Source organism: Drosophila yakuba, chromosome 2R, assembly GCF_016746365.2.
Source record: "Drosophila yakuba strain Tai18E2 chromosome 2R, Prin_Dyak_Tai18E2_2.1, whole genome shotgun sequence".
NCBI lineage: Eukaryota > Metazoa > Arthropoda > Insecta > Diptera > Drosophilidae > Drosophila > Drosophila yakuba.
In genome coordinates, this window is record NC_052528.2 from 11741512 (window position 1) to 11760767 (window position 19256).

The 19256-nt window shown below is 44.0% G+C and overlaps 3 protein-coding genes across 3 annotated transcripts; 2 read left to right on the forward strand and 1 right to left on the reverse strand.

Annotated features, from left to right (window-relative positions):
• The first annotated feature begins 2361 nt into the window (after positions 1–2361).
• LOC6530216 lies at positions 2362–10755 on the forward strand. The gene is made up of 6 exons (XM_002091118.3): positions 2362–2755; positions 8568–8706; positions 8779–8936; positions 9013–9664; positions 9795–10167; positions 10229–10755. Exons 2-6 carry the CDS (start codon positions 8599–8601, stop codon positions 10231–10233), a joined length of 1296 nt encoding a protein of 431 aa, XP_002091154.1. The 5' UTR covers positions 2362–2755; positions 8568–8598; the 3' UTR covers positions 10234–10755.
• Positions 10756–11144: 389 nt separating this feature from the next.
• On the forward strand, positions 11145–19024 carry LOC6530217. Its single transcript, XM_002091119.4, has 9 exons — positions 11145–11462; positions 11634–11886; positions 12298–12519; positions 12588–12780; positions 16090–16233; positions 16457–16548; positions 16615–17926; positions 18215–18433; positions 18500–19024. Exons 1-9 carry the CDS (start codon positions 11267–11269, stop codon positions 18911–18913), a joined length of 3045 nt encoding a protein of 1014 aa, XP_002091155.2. The 5' UTR covers positions 11145–11266; the 3' UTR covers positions 18914–19024.
• On the reverse strand, positions 13787–15630 carry LOC6530218 (zinc transporter ZIP11). The gene has a single exon (XM_002091120.4). It carries the CDS (start codon positions 15211–15213, stop codon positions 14188–14190), a length of 1026 nt encoding a protein of 341 aa, XP_002091156.1. The 5' UTR covers positions 15214–15630; the 3' UTR covers positions 13787–14187.
• Positions 19025–19256: the final 232 nt, after the last annotated feature.

The following is a 19256-nucleotide window of genomic DNA, read 5'->3' on the forward strand; positions in this document are numbered from 1 at the left end:
CGGTTTTTCTTATTTTTTGGGTATTGAATTCGATCGGTGTTCGCCGGGCGTTAAAAAGCTCTTAAATTGCACCGCGTCTCCTGCATGCCAAAAAGAGTCACAATCTTGTGAAATTACAGTCTGAAGGTTGCAGCAGCGACCTTAACTTTTGGTTTCTTCGAGTCGTTGACACCTGGTTTTTGTATCAAGTTAATGAGTTAGCTATAATTCGAGTTACGTCACAGCTGTTTCTCGGCTGAATCATAGTTCCGTTCTGTGAAGGATTTTCCTTGATCGATTGGCTGTGATCGGGCAAAGGGCGGCACCCATGGCGTATGCTTAATCCAGCCGTGGGCTAGAACCACTCGCTTATCAATCATACGCCACGTTGAGCGCCATCAGCCCACACAATCCACCAAGTCACTTGAGGTGCGAGACCAAGAATTTGCCATTATTTTTAGCCAGCTCTTTTTCTTTGTGTGTCAGCACGAATTAACGCTGGCGATTTAAATCGCACCAAGAAGCCAAAACAAACAACACGATGCGGAAATTGTTTGTACAACATGGCTAAAACAAAGGCGACCAAACAATTCATTACTATTATTGTTAGTATTATTGTTATTTTAGCGCGATGAGCAGCCACAAATTTGTGCATAAAACAGTGTTTAATATCAGAATTTAAAACCATATCTCTGCTTAACCAACCTTGATTTCAATTAGCAAATATGGAGTGCCTGCAAATTTCTCAATTTGTTGCCAAAAATAAAAAACCCTATGTATTTGCCTAGCCATTTTCTCCCAACCAACGTTTCTGTTTCTGTTTTTTTTTTTTGCTTTTTGGTTTCATTTTATTATCCGTTTTTAATGTAGCAAGGTCGTTCGTTGGTCCGCGACGCCAAAAGCAATTTGTAATGATTATTAAAACAACGACCTGCTTGGCATGCTCCAAACAGAGCCCTCCCCTTCACCCGGCCCACAACTGCCATTGTTTACTGTACCTGTTGCCGTAGCTGTTGCCATTTGCCGTTTGGCGTTGGCTTTTAATTGAAATAGCGAAAAACAAAACAAAAAAAAACAGTAACAAGGCAGTGGCTAAAAATTATATTTGGATTACAACATGGTCAGCAGAGCTGCGAATATATCGTACCTTGTACATTGAGTGTATGAAATTCTTGGGCAATTATTGCCGCACAACGCAGCCTTTCGATACGTATTCAGGCGGTGATTGAATAGCCAAGAGCATTGTGATTATGACAGCCGGACACTCGAGGAGTTCTATTTAAAGCACCCCGATCTCTGGGCATTCCATCTGTGTGAGCTCAGCTCAACGTCAATTTGGCAGACCCCGATAATTGACTTGTGAAAGGGAAATCCAGCGCTGCTCTGGGATGGAACCATGACCATTCTATGCTAAGTGACCGCCACACCCTCCTCCATGATTCACAACTTTAAGCACATAAATTGCATTTAATGCTGCCCAACCAAATAAGCCAATTGCCATAAACGGACGAATCTCGGTCTAAATTATGTCGCCGGTCAGGTTAGTCAAAAAACAAAAACCAGAGCCAAATAGAAAAGCTCGCTGATGGGGGGGAATTACCCAGGGAATTGAGGCAGATACATCCGCGACGGGAGCGAACTAAACAAATCAAAAGTAATTCACACGCTCAACATGCGAAAATAATAAAGAAATACCGAAATGTTAATTTCAAAGCACTGAAGGAGGAGAACGAGTTCTTTACTTCAAGAGTATGTTAATTTCAAAATGTTAATTTAAAAATTACAAATTGTATTATTTTAGATTTATTTCTTCTATTTATTATTTGTATTTAAAAAGATACATAGGTGTGTAAAATATCAGAATGCATCATAAATTCTCACAGAACCGTACAAATTAAATTTGTGTTTATATGCTTTTACAGTCACAAGTTATAAACTCGAATAATTAACTTTCACCTTTATATTAGGCAAGATGGCATTTAATTTTGTAGACATTCCCAATTTGAATATATTCAACTCTGATATATGAACTGTTAAGTACAATGAGACTTTTAAAAAACAAGTTATTTAAATTGAACAAGAGTTATAAAATTCAGATCTTGTTTTGCGAAGATGCTTTAACAGACTCAGTATCATCGGTTTTTTGTTGTTTGAGAAGCTACATAAAGAATCTTTCTAAGAATCTCTGTGAACCTTCTTGTTTGCCAGTCGACAGTCGTCTGCGAGCGATGAGAAAAGCGCGATTTCAGAGTGCCCTCTTCGCGATCGTGACTGCAGTGGCGTTTACTCAGCGAGCGAGCTTCGTTTGGGCCTTCGGCTGGGGAAACTTCGGGCCAGTTTTGGCCAACAAGTTGGCGCTGTCTTGCTGTGGGGCTCACCGTTAGCCAAGCAGTCGAAACACGCAGCTTGAGGCGAGCGGTTCTTGCGCGCGCTTCCAACCGCCTAACTACCTAACTCTTTAACAGCGAGCAGCTACTAACCCACAGCAGAGGCTCAGTAGAAGTCGTTATCGCATCGAAATCGTAAAATCGTTAAAATCGTCGCGAACGCAGAGTTCTGAGAGTGTTGTGCCCATAGAGATTGAAAGACAAATGTAAAGCCCGAAGAGTATATAATAATAAAAGAACCAAAAAACAGTACATAATTGAGCAGAAACCTAGCTGGTTGATTGATCGTAGGCGTTGCAAGTACCATTCTGATTCGCACTCGGGAATAAATCCAGAGCCGATCAGTAAACTTACGGATAACCAAACGTCGTATTGCACTTGGAAGCAGGGTAAGTGATCCCATCCCCCTTTGCGACCTTGACATTTGAAGGAATTGATTTTGTCGTTCGTTGCTAATTGAAATGAATGCACGATCGATCGCAAGGCAGGGAAGATCGTTTGATTGGCACTTAAATTGTGTTGTACAATCATCTGGCGGCAAAATTGTCCGAGACAAGATGTTCAGACCGACAAGCGCCGAGGCACAGTTTTTAATTAGCATTCTGCGGTGTCTTATAAATAAACATGGTTTTATGGTGGATGTGCTAAACGCCAAAGGCCACTAAAACACGCTGTCCATGAATGTAAAATAAAAGCTATAAGCTAAGCAAAGCTAAAACCGTGCTATATAGTACATACTGGGCCAAATGTGTGTTAGCATGTAAATTACAAAATCAAGTTCGTTGCCTGAGTCTTTTGTTTGGGCTGCACAAAAGGTTCTATGGCTCGGACATGGAATGGAAACCAAGACAAAACCGAAGTCGGCACTGCACTGGAAAACTGTTCAACAACCTTCACTGGCCCTGGGAAAACCCGTTCGCATTCGAAATGCGTGTGCTTAATTTACACGAAGATTAGCATTAACGCTGATATAATTTCATATTTTTATTAACCGAAAAATGTCAGCCCAGTGCGGTTTTGGCCGCTTGCCTTGGCCAGAATTTATGAGCGATGTAATCTCCACTTCGGCCGAAACGTTCAATGCATACAAAATTCCCGAAAATAAGGAAGGCTGCCGAAATCTTGGCGATCTCGTCAAGTGATTCAGCCAACTATATACTATATAGCATCTCTTCCATCTTCCGGGGGTCTTTGGCCTATTCGCCGTTTATTTTTCCTCGCCTTTTGTTATGGATTCGCTATTCCCGCATCTGGAGATCTATGTAAACAGAAAGACTTATTTGCATGCCAAACGAAAGACTAATTAGGACAGCCAACGATTCTTTTGGCCTGGCCCACATTTGAGGGCCATTTGGCCCAAGCACTCAAGTCGCTTGGTTGCCCCTGAATTATGTCCACTTTAGCTAGAATTTTACACCCAATTATCCACGCAATTGTTAATTACGCATTTGATTGTGCCGCGGCGACAGCTCAATTTCAATTGGGAGCCGAAATTAATGAACTCTAATTAAGCGGGGTGAAAAATATGTATGGGAAATAAAAATACAAGAAATACGAACGGCCTTTGTTGAAGTGCTTACGAGTGGAGTCTTTTCCTGCTCTTTAATTGTATTTCAGCTGCATTGTAGTCGCCGACGACTCTATTGATTGGCATAAATCGGTTTGAAGAGTTTTCATTTCCATGATGTAATTCGGTGCTCAATGCTTGTCATGAATCATGAGCGACTGTCACTTACCAATTGCCGTACTGGCTGCCAAAGGTATTAGCATAAACAAATCAAATCGATGACTAATCAAAGCGAACGAGTGCCACAGAACATAACAAGTCAGATTTAAATTAGCCGAAAACGACACATGGCAAGTCATCTTGGACCTGGCACTATTTTCTTTGGAGGCAAGAATGCTGTGCGCCACTTGTTGAGGCCTAAGAATAGACTGATGCCAAGGCCCAAAACGTGCTTGGCCAAATAAAAGCCGAATTTTTGCAAGTAATTTGAACATTAAAAACAATGTCGGGCTATAATAATCACTCAATGGCAACAGCAACAAAAGCGGAAGTCAAAGCCACACGAAAGTGCTGTGCAACAGTTTGATTTCTTTAGTTTTACGCTCCTTTTTTTGTCTTTTCTTTTATTATATCTTTTTGGACGCCTTCCTGGCACGAAATACTTTGGTGAGAATTGCAAATTCTCAGCACTGCAATGGGAGAGAAATAAGTGAAAATATTATGAAAGGCGCCGAGGCAAGTGAAAATCGGAATTTATAATTTTCGTGTGCCGATTTTCCAACCGCAAAAACGCTGCCCCGAGCAGCTGCCACTGCCACTTTTGCTGCTGCTGCTGCTGCTGTGGCAGCATTTGCTGCAATGGTGATGCAATCATCGGCTTGACATGCACATCGAGTGACAGAGCAGACATTGCGCATACGCCGCATTGTGCAGAGCCCCACAAAGATGAAAGCCGACTGGGGAGTTGCTGGCCCGCCAGCGGAGCATCTCCGCATCTGAGTCTGAATACGAATCCAAATCCGAGCCAGAATTGGAGCAAGTGAGCAGGCCGACACAATGGCGCAGTCCCAATGCCCTAACTTTCCATCCATAAATCCAGCGAACGGGTTCAGATGCGAAGATAGGTGCGAAGGCATTTAGATATTAGCATTTAACTTTTTCAAGATCCGCGATCTGAAAGATGAGTTCTGAGAGAAATGGGTTCAGTTCGACAGATGGGTTGAGATACAATGATTGCAGAGAAAAATGGCACATTTACAGTCAGCTTATAATTAGCCTATCGGATGAAAGCAGATAACCTACATTTATCAATCCGTGAAAGAATAATTTTGTTAAAATGCCTAATTTATTTTGTGATAGATAAAGTAACATTTAAGTATGTGTATGAAACTGATTTTACAAAAAAAAAGTTGTTTTTAATAAAAATAAGTTTGAATAGGATTAGAGTAATGTAAGCAGATTTCGTAACAACCAAGGCATACCCTACTTTTCTAATACAAGCTACATTTATCTGAAGACCTCTTGATGATTATGACACTCACACGTGCCCAGCGTCTCGGGCGACCAAGACAGACTACTCTTCATCCATGGGTTCCTGACTCGGATTTTCTGGCATGTTGCGTGCGCCTCCATACATATATACTTATATATATATCACATTTTTATTTTCATCATCACCATCTTCCTCAGTAACAATATGCGATTTAATTTTCATTTTCTTGCTGCTGGTGCTTGTTTTGTTTTGTCGCCTTGCTCACATGGAGCTCGTCCCCATAAAGTGCCAACTCATAATAATGTAAGCCACAGATGCCCGCGCTGTTTTTGTTGTTAATGGTGTTGTTTGTTGACTGACTTTTGTTGCGTTGCTTCGAAAAAGTAACAAGTGCACAGCCGCCCGCGACATTGTGCAAACAATTCATACTATTTTGTACGGTTTCTTGTTTGTTTTGCATTTAAATCATTATGCCATTAAAAGACAATCTCGGGCGGTGGCGAATTAAAAGAAATGCTAAATTGAAATGTTTCACTTTTGATTGGTCGCTGAGTGCCCATAACTTCCGCTGATTTAAGTCCGAAATACACCGTTTATTGCAATTCCCTTCCAGTTGCGAAAGTCAGAGCAGAAATATTGCTTTCGATGATAAATGGTCGCATTAAATTCCCAAAACGTGTTCCAGCCGTACTTGTAAATGCATGGGACAAGTATGCGAGCTCCAGTTTCGGTTCAGTTCGGTTCGGTTCACTTTCAAGGTTGGCTGGGGCGTCAAGAACTTGCAGAAACCGTAACAGCAGCAGCTGAAAGGCGAGCTGCAACTATGTTTGCCTTTGGGTGCCTTACATTTGGGTGTGGGTCTCTAGATGACAAGTCTCTGCCACACGCGCTCCCATTTGAAAGGCAACGGCCCCTAGAAGTGCATGGCACATGCCACACAATTGCGCAATTGCAACTGACTCATAGTATCCAAAGTTGCCAATTACCCGAGTGCTAAGCGGCTTAGCTAGCGGACAAAGGAGTCCGGAGTTCGCAACGAAAGACTTCCTTCTGCGCCACGGCCTTGGGGAACTGGTACGGGGCTGTATATGTATGTACATATATGGTTCTATAAACTGATAAACTGCGTACTCACGCACAGAACAGTTGCCGCGTTGCTAAAAATACACTCGCATCGACCTTGACGGGCTTACATAATTAATTGCAAGCGGGTTGTGGTATGCGGAAAGTGTGCTGAATCGAAAGACTCAAGACACGAACTTGCTGCACGCTTAGGACTTGCTGCCTGGCTCCCAAAGGGCAGCTCGACTTTTAAGAGACCGCTTTGTTTATCAATTCAACTAGCACCAAAAAACCAAACAAGCATACCGAGCTGCGGATTAATAAATCAGCAAACAAGATAAATCATCTGCTGGCCATGTAAGAAGCTTTAATTATTTAATGCAGTTTAAACTTTTCATAACCAAAGGCCAGCTAGATAATTAAATTTCATACCCCTGTCTTTATACTCGTATACAGATGTTTCGGGTGAGTGTTGTTCTTGTTGTTGAATGCGATCATCGCCAAAAAATCAACATCACGTTCGGCATACAAAAAGATTTTATATACTTATTAGCAAAAAACTCCGAAGCAAACCGAGCTGAACATCGCCGGCGATGGAGAAAAGAACGAAATGTTATGCGTATATATTATACAATATAAAACACTCCGACGAGAGAAGACAAAACAGAAAAAACCAGAACCCCATTGACGTAGGAACCCCAAGAACTTATTCATATCACTCTAAAATAGAAGATGAAACAGACGCAACTGAATGTTGCTCTTGGGGTTTTGACTTCCAGTCGAGAAGAGGTCAAGTCGTGGCTAGGCGGTGATACCTTTGCGATGTTTGGCCATCATTAACAGCAGGGCCTCTGATTCATGAATGAAAGTGGAGTGGGTTCTAATTAAGCAAAATGTTGGTCAATTCATTGGAATTCTCGAGGTATCAAAAGGTTACGGAGTGTGTAAGTAATTAGATTGAATCTCATTCGATGTAAGTAACTCAATCCTTCTAAGAACTTTTCCTAAATGTCTCATAGATTTCTCAGTGCCAAACAGTGTCAAAATCTCCGGCTCGTGGGCGTGTCTACATGGTCTTACAGAATATTATTGGCAATAAATCTTAGAGTTTGCCAAAAAGAAAACCAGTTATAATTTGAAATTTCTTCTGGCCAAAACGGATCTTCGAGCACAAAGTTTTTGGAGACAGAGAAGTGCGTGACACTTATCAGGTTTTATGGTCATTCGGTTTGTTATTTAAAGAACCAACGCCAACGCTTACCCAAATAGAAAGCCCAAGTCGGCGGCTTCAATGGGTTGGAATCCATGTTTGTGAATGCTCGATGGGAAACTCGCTCGATGGCCATTAAAGCGCACATACTGCAGTTCTGGGTAATTTAAAAAACATTTAAATTAGGGCACGAAAGAGGTTCGGTTGTCATAGAAAATGCAGGGCATGTAGTGCCCTTAATTTGACCACGCTTAGAAATGTCACATTTTGGATTGGGAATGGGAAGCTATGTTCCACAAGACAGACTCACTTTCATTGCCACTGGCCGCGGGAATATGTGACACTCATTTATTGGTAAATCGCATTTGGCCCGCAATTAATGCCAATCACGTGGCTGACCGCCAATCCACCTGACAGTGGCTACCACTACTGGATTTTGTCACAAAACGCTGACAGCAGTGCGATGCATAAGCAAATCACACTGACTTTGAAGGAAAACCCCAAATGGCCAATTGAAATGCCAGGCCAGTTGGCCTGACCCGAACACAAAAAACAACAACAATATACATAAATGCAAAAATGCGAGTAGTGTTCGACAAAGTGTTTAACAGCAAACAATTGTCAAGGCATCGCAGCCGTTCAATTAGAGGCGGTGACATTGGTGATTCGATGGATCGACCCAAGGAGCTACCTAACAAAAAGTCCAAGCCCAAAAAACACCCATTGTTGCCATCCGTGCGCAGAGTTCATTGGCTTGCAGATTGATTGGACTGATTGCCTAATAATCTTTTCAGTGCGTGTCCCATTCGTCGGGGATTTAATTTCGACTGCTACCCAGATCCAATCAAAGTCATTCGCACCCGCTGGTGGCGCAGGTTAATTGTCTCATAATTATTTATAATAATTTCGGAAAATGTTCTACCGTTGCAGAGGAAACGAATCAAGCGAGCAGACCAACAAGATGATTTCTCGCCGCAAGATCATATCGCGCTCCCTGGATAATTTGGATGCCATAGGGCAGGAAGAGCAGGAGGAAGACGTCTGGCACGATCGCGAGAAGCTCTTCAGGGTGCGTTTTCTGTCTATTAAAACTCATTTGATCTCTAGCTCATCATTATCCGTACTTATTGACCCCACGCAGGATCACATCAACGAGGTTCTGTCCAAGTGGGAGCAAATCGACGACGAGATCTGGGCCAAGATAATTGTCTTCGAGAAGAATCGCCGCGTGGCCAAGGCCTACGCCCGCTCCTCTGTGATAACCATAAACGGATCTAAGAACGGATTCGATGGAGTGCGGTGGGTTTCATTATACAGTCAAATTTTCTTAAAAAGCATGTAAGAACCAACTTATTTAATATCCCTAAATCCACAGTATTGGCCTGAATGGATTCGAAAACCCAATGCGCGATGCGGAGACGAAGGTGATCAAAAAGTCCATCGGCGATGGATTCAAGATCAAAATGGACGACACCGGCAACATATTCATCAAGCGGTATGGCAAGAGCAGCATCTACGTGAACAGCACAGCGCAAGGAAACGAGGAGACGGTAATCGGTGGCGACATTATACAAATGCCGCAGATGTCTCTCACCGCGGGAACCTCCGCTCGACTCTTCGACATGAAGAAGTTTCAGACCAACATAAACCGCGAGTTTGCGCGCACTTATCCGGAACGCGGCAGGCTGGAACGGCAGTGCCTGTCCGCCGTATCGCTGGTCAAGTCGAACAACAATCTAATCAACACTCCGGTCTGGATACTCGTGGTCAACGTGGTGGCCATGGACATGCTGAGGAGTCGCCTTCAAACGATTCCCAAGTCATTGGATGCGATGGGCATGCGAGTGCCGCTGACGAACAGCAGCGAGGATCCCTACTCCACCATCGAAAGCCAGGTGGGATTGATCTATCCCACGCCCGCCGCCTCTGATGATTCGCAGAACTCCCAGCACTCGAGCAACTCCAGCAAGGGACGTCGCAGCATCTTCAGTGCCGCCTTCCTCAACGAGGGTCCATATGTACCCAAGGTGGGTTTCAATTTAGAAACAGTTTAACAAATTTTACATTCTACTTATTTGATGTGAAAATGCAGACGTTTAAACACTTTTTGGGAAAAGACTCGGCTTAAAATTATTTTTTTTCCTTATACACTTGCAGCCTGACTACGAATCTGGCGGGTCGCTGATGCCCATCTATGCAGACAAGAAGCGGCAGAAGAGCAGCGGGTCGCAGCAGCGGAAGAAGCAGGATGATCCGTACTACTGTGGCCTCCTGGCGCGGATTCCCAACTTCATCAAATCCTCCAAGCAGCCGTGCCCCGGAGGAGCCAGCAAGCCCAAGAAGGAGCCGAAGATCTCGCGGAAGATCTCGGCCCAGCACCAGCACCAGCAATTCCTGCAGCCGGCGCAACCCATTCCCATCGCCACCTTCCACCACTCGTACTTCCCGTACAAACTGTATCCACCACAGCACCGTCTCTCCCAGTCGCAAATGTCCCTCTGGGATGCACGTAGTCTGATCAGCGCACATGGTAAGTAACCACTTATTTCCTTGAGTGTATAACTTGTAATCAGAACTTTTCTCCTTTTTAGAATGATCACCTTGGCTGGCCCTAATTTATTCATCGTCTAGCGTTAATTCTACAATTATTTAGTCAAAGCCTATGATTAAGTCTGGTCAGTGGAGGAACATCGGTTCACTGGATCACTGTGGAGTGCATTTCGCTCAGTTTTGTGATAAATGCAGCGAAATGCAGCCATTATGCGTACAGCACTTAATACGCACTAACTCTAATTAACCGCAGTTAACTTTAAGTCAAGCAGAGAGATTTAATGATTATGCAATTTGTAATGAGTAATTAAAATTTTGCCATAGTTTCTTAAATCGTTTAAGACTGAGAGAATGTCCTAGAGCCCACGAAAAGCGCACGAAGAGTTTGGCGGAGATTGGAAGATGGGGGCAGATAATGTCATATGCAAATGAATTGCTACTTTAGGCAAGTTCGAATTATTGTTTTCTTATTATTTTTCTGTACATACAATTCATATGTAAATAAGTTCAAATTAAAGACATGTAATCGATATTAGTACGCATTAAAAGAGAGTTATAAAAGTCAAAATGAGTGTTTTACTTTAAATGGGTGATAGCCTACGCTGTTCAAACGGAGTAATTAATAATTGTGTCCAGTTTTATTGTAATTTTAAAGACAATTTTCAAACATGAAAGACTACATTTTTCAAACTGATTTGGTTTTAATATTTACCATAATTTATTAAGTTTTTTTTAAGAAAATCATTTTTGGTGTTAAGTGCATCAGCGCTACCACAAGATTCCTATGTCTCATAATTTAAATACTAAATAAAATGCCGCCAAATTTGTTATCGAACTAAAACCATAAAAGCTATCTAAAATCGGAGAACATATTCAAACCAATCGATTTTCGCTTAGATCGATAACCGATTTCGATTGTGTGATCTTCTTACATTAAAGAAACGCGGTCACACTGTCACATTGCGTTGCATTTATTGTAAGGTTTGGATTAGAAAATATTGGCGCGTCTTTTGCAGAGTTTTGAGACCGACTTCAGTGCAATAAGGAGCGGAAGAGTGCGGAGCACGTAGCCCGTGACCATGGACAAGTTTCTGCTGCGCAATCCCACATGGAAGACAAAGACGTACGGATCGGTCGTGGCCAGTTCCACCGCAGCCGCCAAGAAAACAGAGGCGTCAGCGCCAATCCGCCGACCGTTGCAAGATTCAAATCTGGGCGACTCTAGGTCCAAACCAGCGGCACCGGCTCCCAAATCTCTATCCCAGGCCCCGACAGGTTGGCTGTGCATGCCCATTTTAGAATTCGAACACCCACCCCAGTAGTTTTAATTCCGGATACGTAGCTTACCCAAAATTCGTAGTTGTAAAAAAATATACAAAAAAAATCAGATTACCATGTGGACAAACGACCCGATCATTACTAACAAGCTGCGTTCCCTCCTGCTAGATGACCAGGTGGCCAGGGATCGGCTGATGCACAAGCCGGCATTGGCCGTCTCCAAAGCGATCAGCCAGCACCGCTCCGAATTCCATCAGGACCAGAACCAGAACCAGGAGGGAGCGGAGAGAGCTGGAGCAACACAAGCTCCACCCATCGGAGCAGCCACGCCAACCAGGCAGGAAGGACACTGGGCCCGACTGCAGCAAGATCTCAACAGCCCCAACGCGGCACTTCGACTGCGCGCCATCCGTGCATTAAAGTAAGAACAAAAAGAGGTCAACAGTTAATATTAAGACAAACTTGACAATCAGGTCTACTATTAAAAGCAGCACAATATCTGCTTTCTCGACTAAACCCACCACTAAAAGCCTTTTGATCGCTATTTGTGTCAAGTTAGAATCTTTATACATTTTCAATGTCAATGTTAATAATTCTTCATCTATTAACAATTTAAATTGCTATTAAATTGACAAAAGCCAAGTTTTAGTACTATAACAAAGCAAAATATTCACTAAGAACATTTATCCAAAGAATAGGTATCGTTTCAATTTGATATCCAGCGATTTCTTTGTAAATAATTTGTTATTAATCTAATCTAATGACTTTATTTAAGAGAAAACTGATCAAATTAAAGAAGATGGATTCATTTTGACATTTTGTACACTTTTAGAAGCCCCACCAAGTCGGCATACAATACCTTCGATGTGCCTTTGGCCGAACAAAGCATCATCACGATGGAAGAACGCAATCCCCAGGAGCCGCCCTCCCTGCCCGAGTTGCTCAAGGACATAGTCGTATATGTGGAGGTGCGAACTGGAAACGACAATCGCTCTGAGGGCGTAAAAACCATTATTGCCAAAATGGGAGCCCAGGTCAAAGACCGTCTAACGCGGTAAGTTAAGGGAGTACAATAGTTTGATTAAAAATAATGTATTATAACCCTTTTTGGTTGGCTTGCAGAACCACCACACACGTTGTCTTTAAGGATGGCCAGCTCTCCACCTATAAAAAGGCCGCCGAGTGGAATATACCAGTCGTTTCGATTCTGTGGATTGAAGCTTGCAAAGTGCAGCGCAAAATATGTGATCCCAAGCAATTTCCCATTAGCAATATACGCATGTACGAGTACCCCGAACTCTACGGCAAAATGCCGGTAAGTGATTAATAATTGTTGTTTCTGTTATACCCTCGATCTGGTTTAGATATTTAAATGTGATAACGTTTAATTGTCGTCAATCGATTTTAATAATGTGTTTCCCTTGACTTATTTTTTTATAATACACAGCTCTCTGCAAAGTACTTAATAATACTTTTCAGACCTGTATGTATGAAGATGTTCGAAATTAACTTATCAAGGTATTCATACAACTTTTAATATTCTTATCATTCTGTTCATGTTAGGGCTAACAACGTTTCAAAAGCTTTATCAGATTTGAGACAAAAATGTACTTACGAATTCAACAACTCTGCATTACTTTTTAGTTGAAAATAGCAGCTTTTACTTGGGGCTAACAACATCTTAAAAGCTTTACGAATTTAATAACTCAGCATTAGTTTTTGGTTGAATATAGCAGCTTTTACTTACGCCTACAAAAGAAGTAAGCCTTTATTTAGTATAATCGTTAACATTATCAATATATGGCATTGCGGGCACAGAAGCATTAGCTCCACTTGAGATATGCCCCCCACTAATGGGCTATTCAGGTAGAGTTTATAGTTTTATGGCGCGTATAAAAAACTAAGTATATGGAAATTGTACAATAGATAGCCTCCAAGAGGTCTTATCGAACACATTTGCTGATGACCACGATCCCAGTGGGTGGACTGTGGAACGCGGCACTTGTGCGAGTACATACATACATATCTGAAATGATTAGTTAATCCAGAAAATGGCGAGCAGAATCGCAGGGCCGCGGGCCGTCTGAAACTGCACGTATCTCAAACACGGAATACGCGCAATATTGGGAACTCTTCGTGTCGGACAGATTCTTATCACTTATCACTGGCTGACAGCGAGTCAACCAGTTGTGTTGTTGGTTCTCCGGGTTATCTAATTGTTTTTATCAGCTATCGTATGGCCCCAGAAACGGCCAGGAAGTTGTCCGGACAAAGACAGCTACATTTGTGCGGCAAAAGCAAGTGGGTGCAACTGAGAGATGCTCATTTTAATTCGTTTAGTTTATTACTTAAACATTAGACGGTTAAAAAAGACACAAGCTACTGGACGCCGGTGACAACTTAAAACCTTATTCACATGCACGTTTGTTTACAATTTTTCCTAGAACAGTTCATTTACATAACTCGCTGGGAATGCTGTACAGTGCACAGATACACAATTGCACGGGTGTTGCCGCGGCATCTCTGGTTGTCAAGCTTCTTTCTACTAAACTTACACTCTACGTTAGATTATTAGATTCTCGTTTGGGCTGGTTCTGAGATTTGTACAAAGCATGCTTCTATTTACAAGCCAGCAGAATCTTGCGTTAAGTACAGTGGAATCTTTGAGTTTAGCACTAGCTTATGAAGTCTGCGAGGCGGGCGAGGGCGAGCCGTTGGTTCCTCACGACAGCGCCACCTCCAGACACATCATGATCAGGAAGCCGGACACAGTGCCCCATGTGGCGATCGTTCCATTCCCGCTGGCATGGGCCTCTGGTAGGATATCGTCCGACACAATGTAGATCATGGCTCCGGCCGCAAAAGACAATGCGTAGGGCAGGATCAGGTTGGCAAAGGTCACAGCCACGGCACCCAGCACTCCAAAAATAGGCTCCACCATTCCGGACAGTTGTCCGTACCAAAGAGCCCGCTTCACGCTGAATCCTGCGGCATGCAATGGCAAGCTGACGGCCAATCCCTCGGGGAAGTTCTGAATGCCAATGCCAATTGCCAAATTGCGGGCGCTCTCAAAGGTCGATGAATTAGTGGAGCCAATTGCGCCAAAGCTTACGCCCACAGCCAGTCCTTCGGGAATATTGTGGACCGTGATGGCCACCACCAAAAGCATAATCCTTTTCCACTGGGACAGGGCCTCTTCGGCGCGCTGTTGCTCCTCAGGTGTGGTGTATGTGCACTGCTCCATCTCATTGATGCTAGCACCCTTCTTTCGGCGCCTCGATTCGCCGCTGTGCTGCACGCTGAGGCAGTCGGAGAAGCTGTCCAGACTCTTAGAGGCCAACCTATCGGAGGCTACACCATTGCGCTTCGAGTCCTCGATGGCTATGTCCGCCTTGTCTTTCGACTGCGTCATCTGGATCATCATGTTGGTGCTGTTGAGGCCCAGGTATGACATCAGTTTGTCGCATCCATAGACGAAGATGGATCCCAAGAGGAAGCCTCCAGCGACTGGCAGAAAGGCGTATACTCCGTACAAATGGGAACTCTCGGCCATCTCGATGGCCGGCTTGAGGAGCGACCAAAACGAGGCTGCTATCATTACGCCAGCTGCGAATCCCAGGGCGGCGTCCAGAGACCTCCGCTGGTTACCCCGTACGAAGATCACTAAGGCGGCGCCGGCAGCGGTGAGTCCCCAGGTTAGCAGGGTGCCCAGAAGAGCCTGCGTGACGGGTCCATAGCCTGGAATCATCTTGCAATTAGTGCTCCTCTTCTGTGCCCGTCACCGACTGGTATGGAATTGTGCTCCCAAGATTTGTTCGCGTGCACAGGGAGAACAAGTTTCTTAATTGTTGCGCAGCAATTGTTTACCCACAATTGAAAATGTGCCACGTTCTTGGGCACTTGTAGGGTAAACAAAACAACTGAGAACCAATTTTAGATTCTGTATGTTTCAAGGGAATCTCTGGAACACTTGTTGCTGCTTATCGTGTTGTTTTTACGGAATGCTATTGAGTTTCGGGCGGCGGGGGAATTTTGGGGAGACGCTTAATACTGACGGGTTGATAAAAAGGTATACTAGCTCTACTAGAGCGCGTCGGAATCTGGTGAATGAGCCGCTGACTGAGCTGACAGCCCCACAAAAAGCAACTTTTATAGGGCCGCTGGCTGTGTGCCCCGGCAATCGATAGTGCTATCGCTGTCGTCTATCTGCCGTCTATCGATTGACGGCGGGCGCTAGGGATGGCACTCGAAAGGCGCCTGTATTCAAAAATCACAACTAAAGTGCAACTAAATGTTTAATTATCAACATATATTAAACTTGTAATTTTATTAAATACTCATTTAACGCATGAGCGAGTACTATCGATTACGGCTTGATGGAACCATCCTCTCAGGCAGTGGTATGGTCTCATTATAGATAAGAAGGTTTTTTATTTAAACAACGGGCCAGTTATCACGTAGTTATAAACAAATAAAACAGTGTTTTCTAGTCAACATGACTGACAGAGTCGGGCAAAAAGTCGGCAGCATCCGCAGCATCAACAATAACACCAAAGGGCATAAGCTGCTCGCCAAAATTGCACCAACGTAGCGTTAACTAATTTTTAAATCCCCTAACTCACAGCGCGTTAAGTTCATGCAGCCGGACTCCGAGTTGAATCAGCGACCCCGTAAGCGCCAAGGAACACCCACATCCTCCAAAGACAATGAGCCAGGATCGGCTAACAAACGAGCCCAGCCCGGAACTCCAACAAGCAGCACACCAAAGGTAAATAAGCACAGTATTACATATTTTATATTTAAATGGATATGTATGTACATACTAGTCTGGTAAAAATTCTAAATGAGTAATATATATAATTTATATTGCATACACTTACATATATTCGAAATTTGATGCGCTATTGTCAGTAGTCATGATCACTATTTCTCGTCACACTATTTTACAAAATTTCTTTTCATTAAAGTTTTAAATGTTTTATTTTTTCCAGAATGACATCAGCCACTTTTTTAGAGCCATCAACACCAAAAAACCATCGGATAATGAGGCAATAGATTCGCCAGCCACCAAACTACTCAACAGGTGTGTTTTTCAATGGTAGACCTGTACAAAAGTCTTGTTAACTAAAGCCAAATTATTTATACATAGGATAAGCAGTGGCTGCTACACTCCTTTGCCAGCAGTGGCTACTACCCAGCTGTTGGGAACCAATGGGAGTGGAGATGCGGTGGGCGAGAAAGTGCAGGCCCAAAAGAGTCTCCAATTTGGAGAGCAGACGGGCACCAGTACCCTTCCGCCAAAACCTTCGACCACTTCGCGCCCACGACGGAGTACAGTGGATCCACCACCGGTAATGACGCCACCAGTGCGCACCACTCGTCGTCGAAGCTGCGTTGCGGAAATCAGCAGTCCCCTTGCAACGGATACGAGAATGACCCGCCGCAGGAGTTCGCTACTGACTTCCACGGTTATTCACGAGATTGATCCAGCTCAAACCGCAGTTGCAGAACCCAGAATGACTCGTCGCCGGAGCTCATTGCTAGCGACTGCCAAGCAGCCAGAAGAAACAGCCCAAAGGCAAACCATTAAAACCATAACGGAGGAGCTGGCTCCCGTAGAAGAGAACAGGAATTCAATAGTTATGGTCCAGACCAGTATAATCAACAAAACTGATTGTGTTGAGCAATCAATAGAGATAACCGCCGTGGAGGCAGAAGCTTCCTATAAAGCGGACAGACGTGGCACGCTCTATGCCTCAGAATGGATGGACATAAGTACCCCTCGTCGGCGCAGCGTGGCCAAGTCGGGCTCCGAGATAAGGCAGTCGCTCAGCAACGTTGTGGAAGGACAAGTAACGCCGCTGTTCAGCTCCACACGACTGCCCACAGGCCAGTCCACAGGAAATCGCAGGCGAACCATTTTCAACATGGACATGGACGTGATCAACGAAAGCATTGAAAGAATGAATGCATCGCATCGAATGTCGCTAGCCTTGGCTAATGAGGCGGAGTTGGGCGAGTCCCACAAAGTCACTGAACAAGAACCACCGCAAGCAGAGCCAGACGCACATCAAGAGCCCAAAAGGAGGCGCCTTTTCAATCCCAACGACGAGGTGGTCATTTCGCCACCAAAAAGTAACAGAAAGAGTCGTTTGAGCTTAACAGGGTCCTCGAGCTCCGTGCAGAAGCGTCGACGCTCACTAGCCACTCCAGCCAAATCTTCATCAGCAGAGATGTGTGCCCCGACTGCTCTTTCCAAAGCTGACACAGCCACGCAGGAAGAAAATTCCAAAAACAATGTAGAGACATCCGAGGCTTCGTTGAATGCCGTTCCAGAAGGGGAGGAATCCATTTCAATCACAGGCGAAGAGGAGGAAAAGCCGAAGGGGAAACCACGTTCACGGATTCGCACGCTAGTCCACACAAACATGCACCAAGAGCAGATCAACGTCATCCACAAGGTTGGTAACACGACGGAGTGACCAATACACCATCCACATCTTCCTCTGACTGTAACCATTGTTTACCCAGTTAGGCAACTCCAGTAATGGATTAGTTAGTAAACCGTACTAGTTTGTAAATTAGCATATTCGCAACTCGTTAATGGCCCATATTAATTATTGATTAAGCATAAACAACACTCGGTAGATTGAAAAAGTAGTCCCTCATTTGTAAAGCCTCCCGCACAGTTGAATAAATAATATCCGTGGCGGTTATAAATCCTAATCGAAAACCGCCTTCAATCCCAGGCCCTGCGCAAGTTACGCGGCATGCGGCTAGATCCCACCGTGACTCAGCGCACCACCCACCTGGTTAGCCTGGAGCCGCGTCGAACCCTGAATCTCCTGCGTGGTTTGATGCGCGGAGTCTGGATCGTCAGTTACCAGTGGGTATTGGCATCCATTCGGGCAGGCAAGTGGATCGGTGAAGAGCCCTATGAACTGACGAGGTTTTCGCGTGCAATCGAGGTAAGACCAGACCTATGCGCCCACCATTAGCTACCTATTAACTCAAATCCGTTCTTAATCCTTCAGATTTGCCGTACAGAAAGGCAGGCCTTTGGCGTCCACTACCACTGTGAGTTGTTTCGCTTCATGGAACCCTTTTATGTGTCCTCCCTCTGCCGACCGGTGCAGTTCAACAATATGAAGGAGCTGCTTCTGCTGGGCGGCGCCACCCTGACCGAGAACCGATTCAAGGCCAAGTACGTCATAGGGGACAAACGACGCGCCGTGGACGACCGCATCTATCTCGACCCCTACTGGGTGCTAGACAGCATCACGAATATGCAAATACAAAGGTTCAGCAAATACCTTATGAAGAGCGCCATTATCTCAGCCGAGGGCATCCGATACGAGGATCCTAGGGAGCGCGATGATGACGAGACCAATTCGCAGAGAAGACACCTTCACGACTACGTCGATCCGCCGTTTGTGCTGGACAAGTAAAGATCAGCGGGTGCATCCACTTAACTAAATTCATATTTTAGCCTGAACACACCTGTTTCACCTTTTTGTGCAAAATGCGCTATTGTAAATATATAGTTATAATTAATCCAATACAACTTACTTTTAGCTTCCTGATATTTATATTTTAGAGATTTTTTAACTTGTTTTTTTATGAATTTTACAAAGGCAGAACTATATATCCAAAATATTTAATAAAATAAAAGCACTTCTAAATGAATCCATTTGTCATTCATTTATCTGTCGCAAATCTATGTAAATCAGTTTTTCCGTTAATAATTTTTCACATGCGAAATAAATAAATGCATTTTTCCCTATTTGCGAC

Coding starts and splice junctions, on each gene's coding strand:
- LOC6530216 (XM_002091118.3), top strand. CDS start 8,599: ATGATTTCTCGCCGCAAGATCATATCGCGCTCCCTGGATAATTTGGAT. Junction 8,707..8,778: donor ATCGCGAGAAGCTCTTCAGG/GTGCGTTTTCTG, acceptor GACCCCACGCAG/GATCACATCAACGAGGTTCT. Junction 9,665..9,794: donor AGGGTCCATATGTACCCAAG/GTGGGTTTCAAT, acceptor ATACACTTGCAG/CCTGACTACGAATCTGGCGG.
- LOC6530217 (XM_002091119.4), top strand. CDS start 11,267: ATGGACAAGTTTCTGCTGCGCAATCCCACATGGAAGACAAAGACGTAC. Junction 12,781..16,089: donor AACTCTACGGCAAAATGCCG/GTAAGTGATTAA, acceptor CCTAACTCACAG/CGCGTTAAGTTCATGCAGCC. Junction 18,434..18,499: donor GGTTTTCGCGTGCAATCGAG/GTAAGACCAGAC, acceptor TTAATCCTTCAG/ATTTGCCGTACAGAAAGGCA.
- LOC6530218 (XM_002091120.4), bottom strand. CDS start 15,213: ATGATTCCAGGCTATGGACCCGTCACGCAGGCTCTTCTGGGCACCCTG.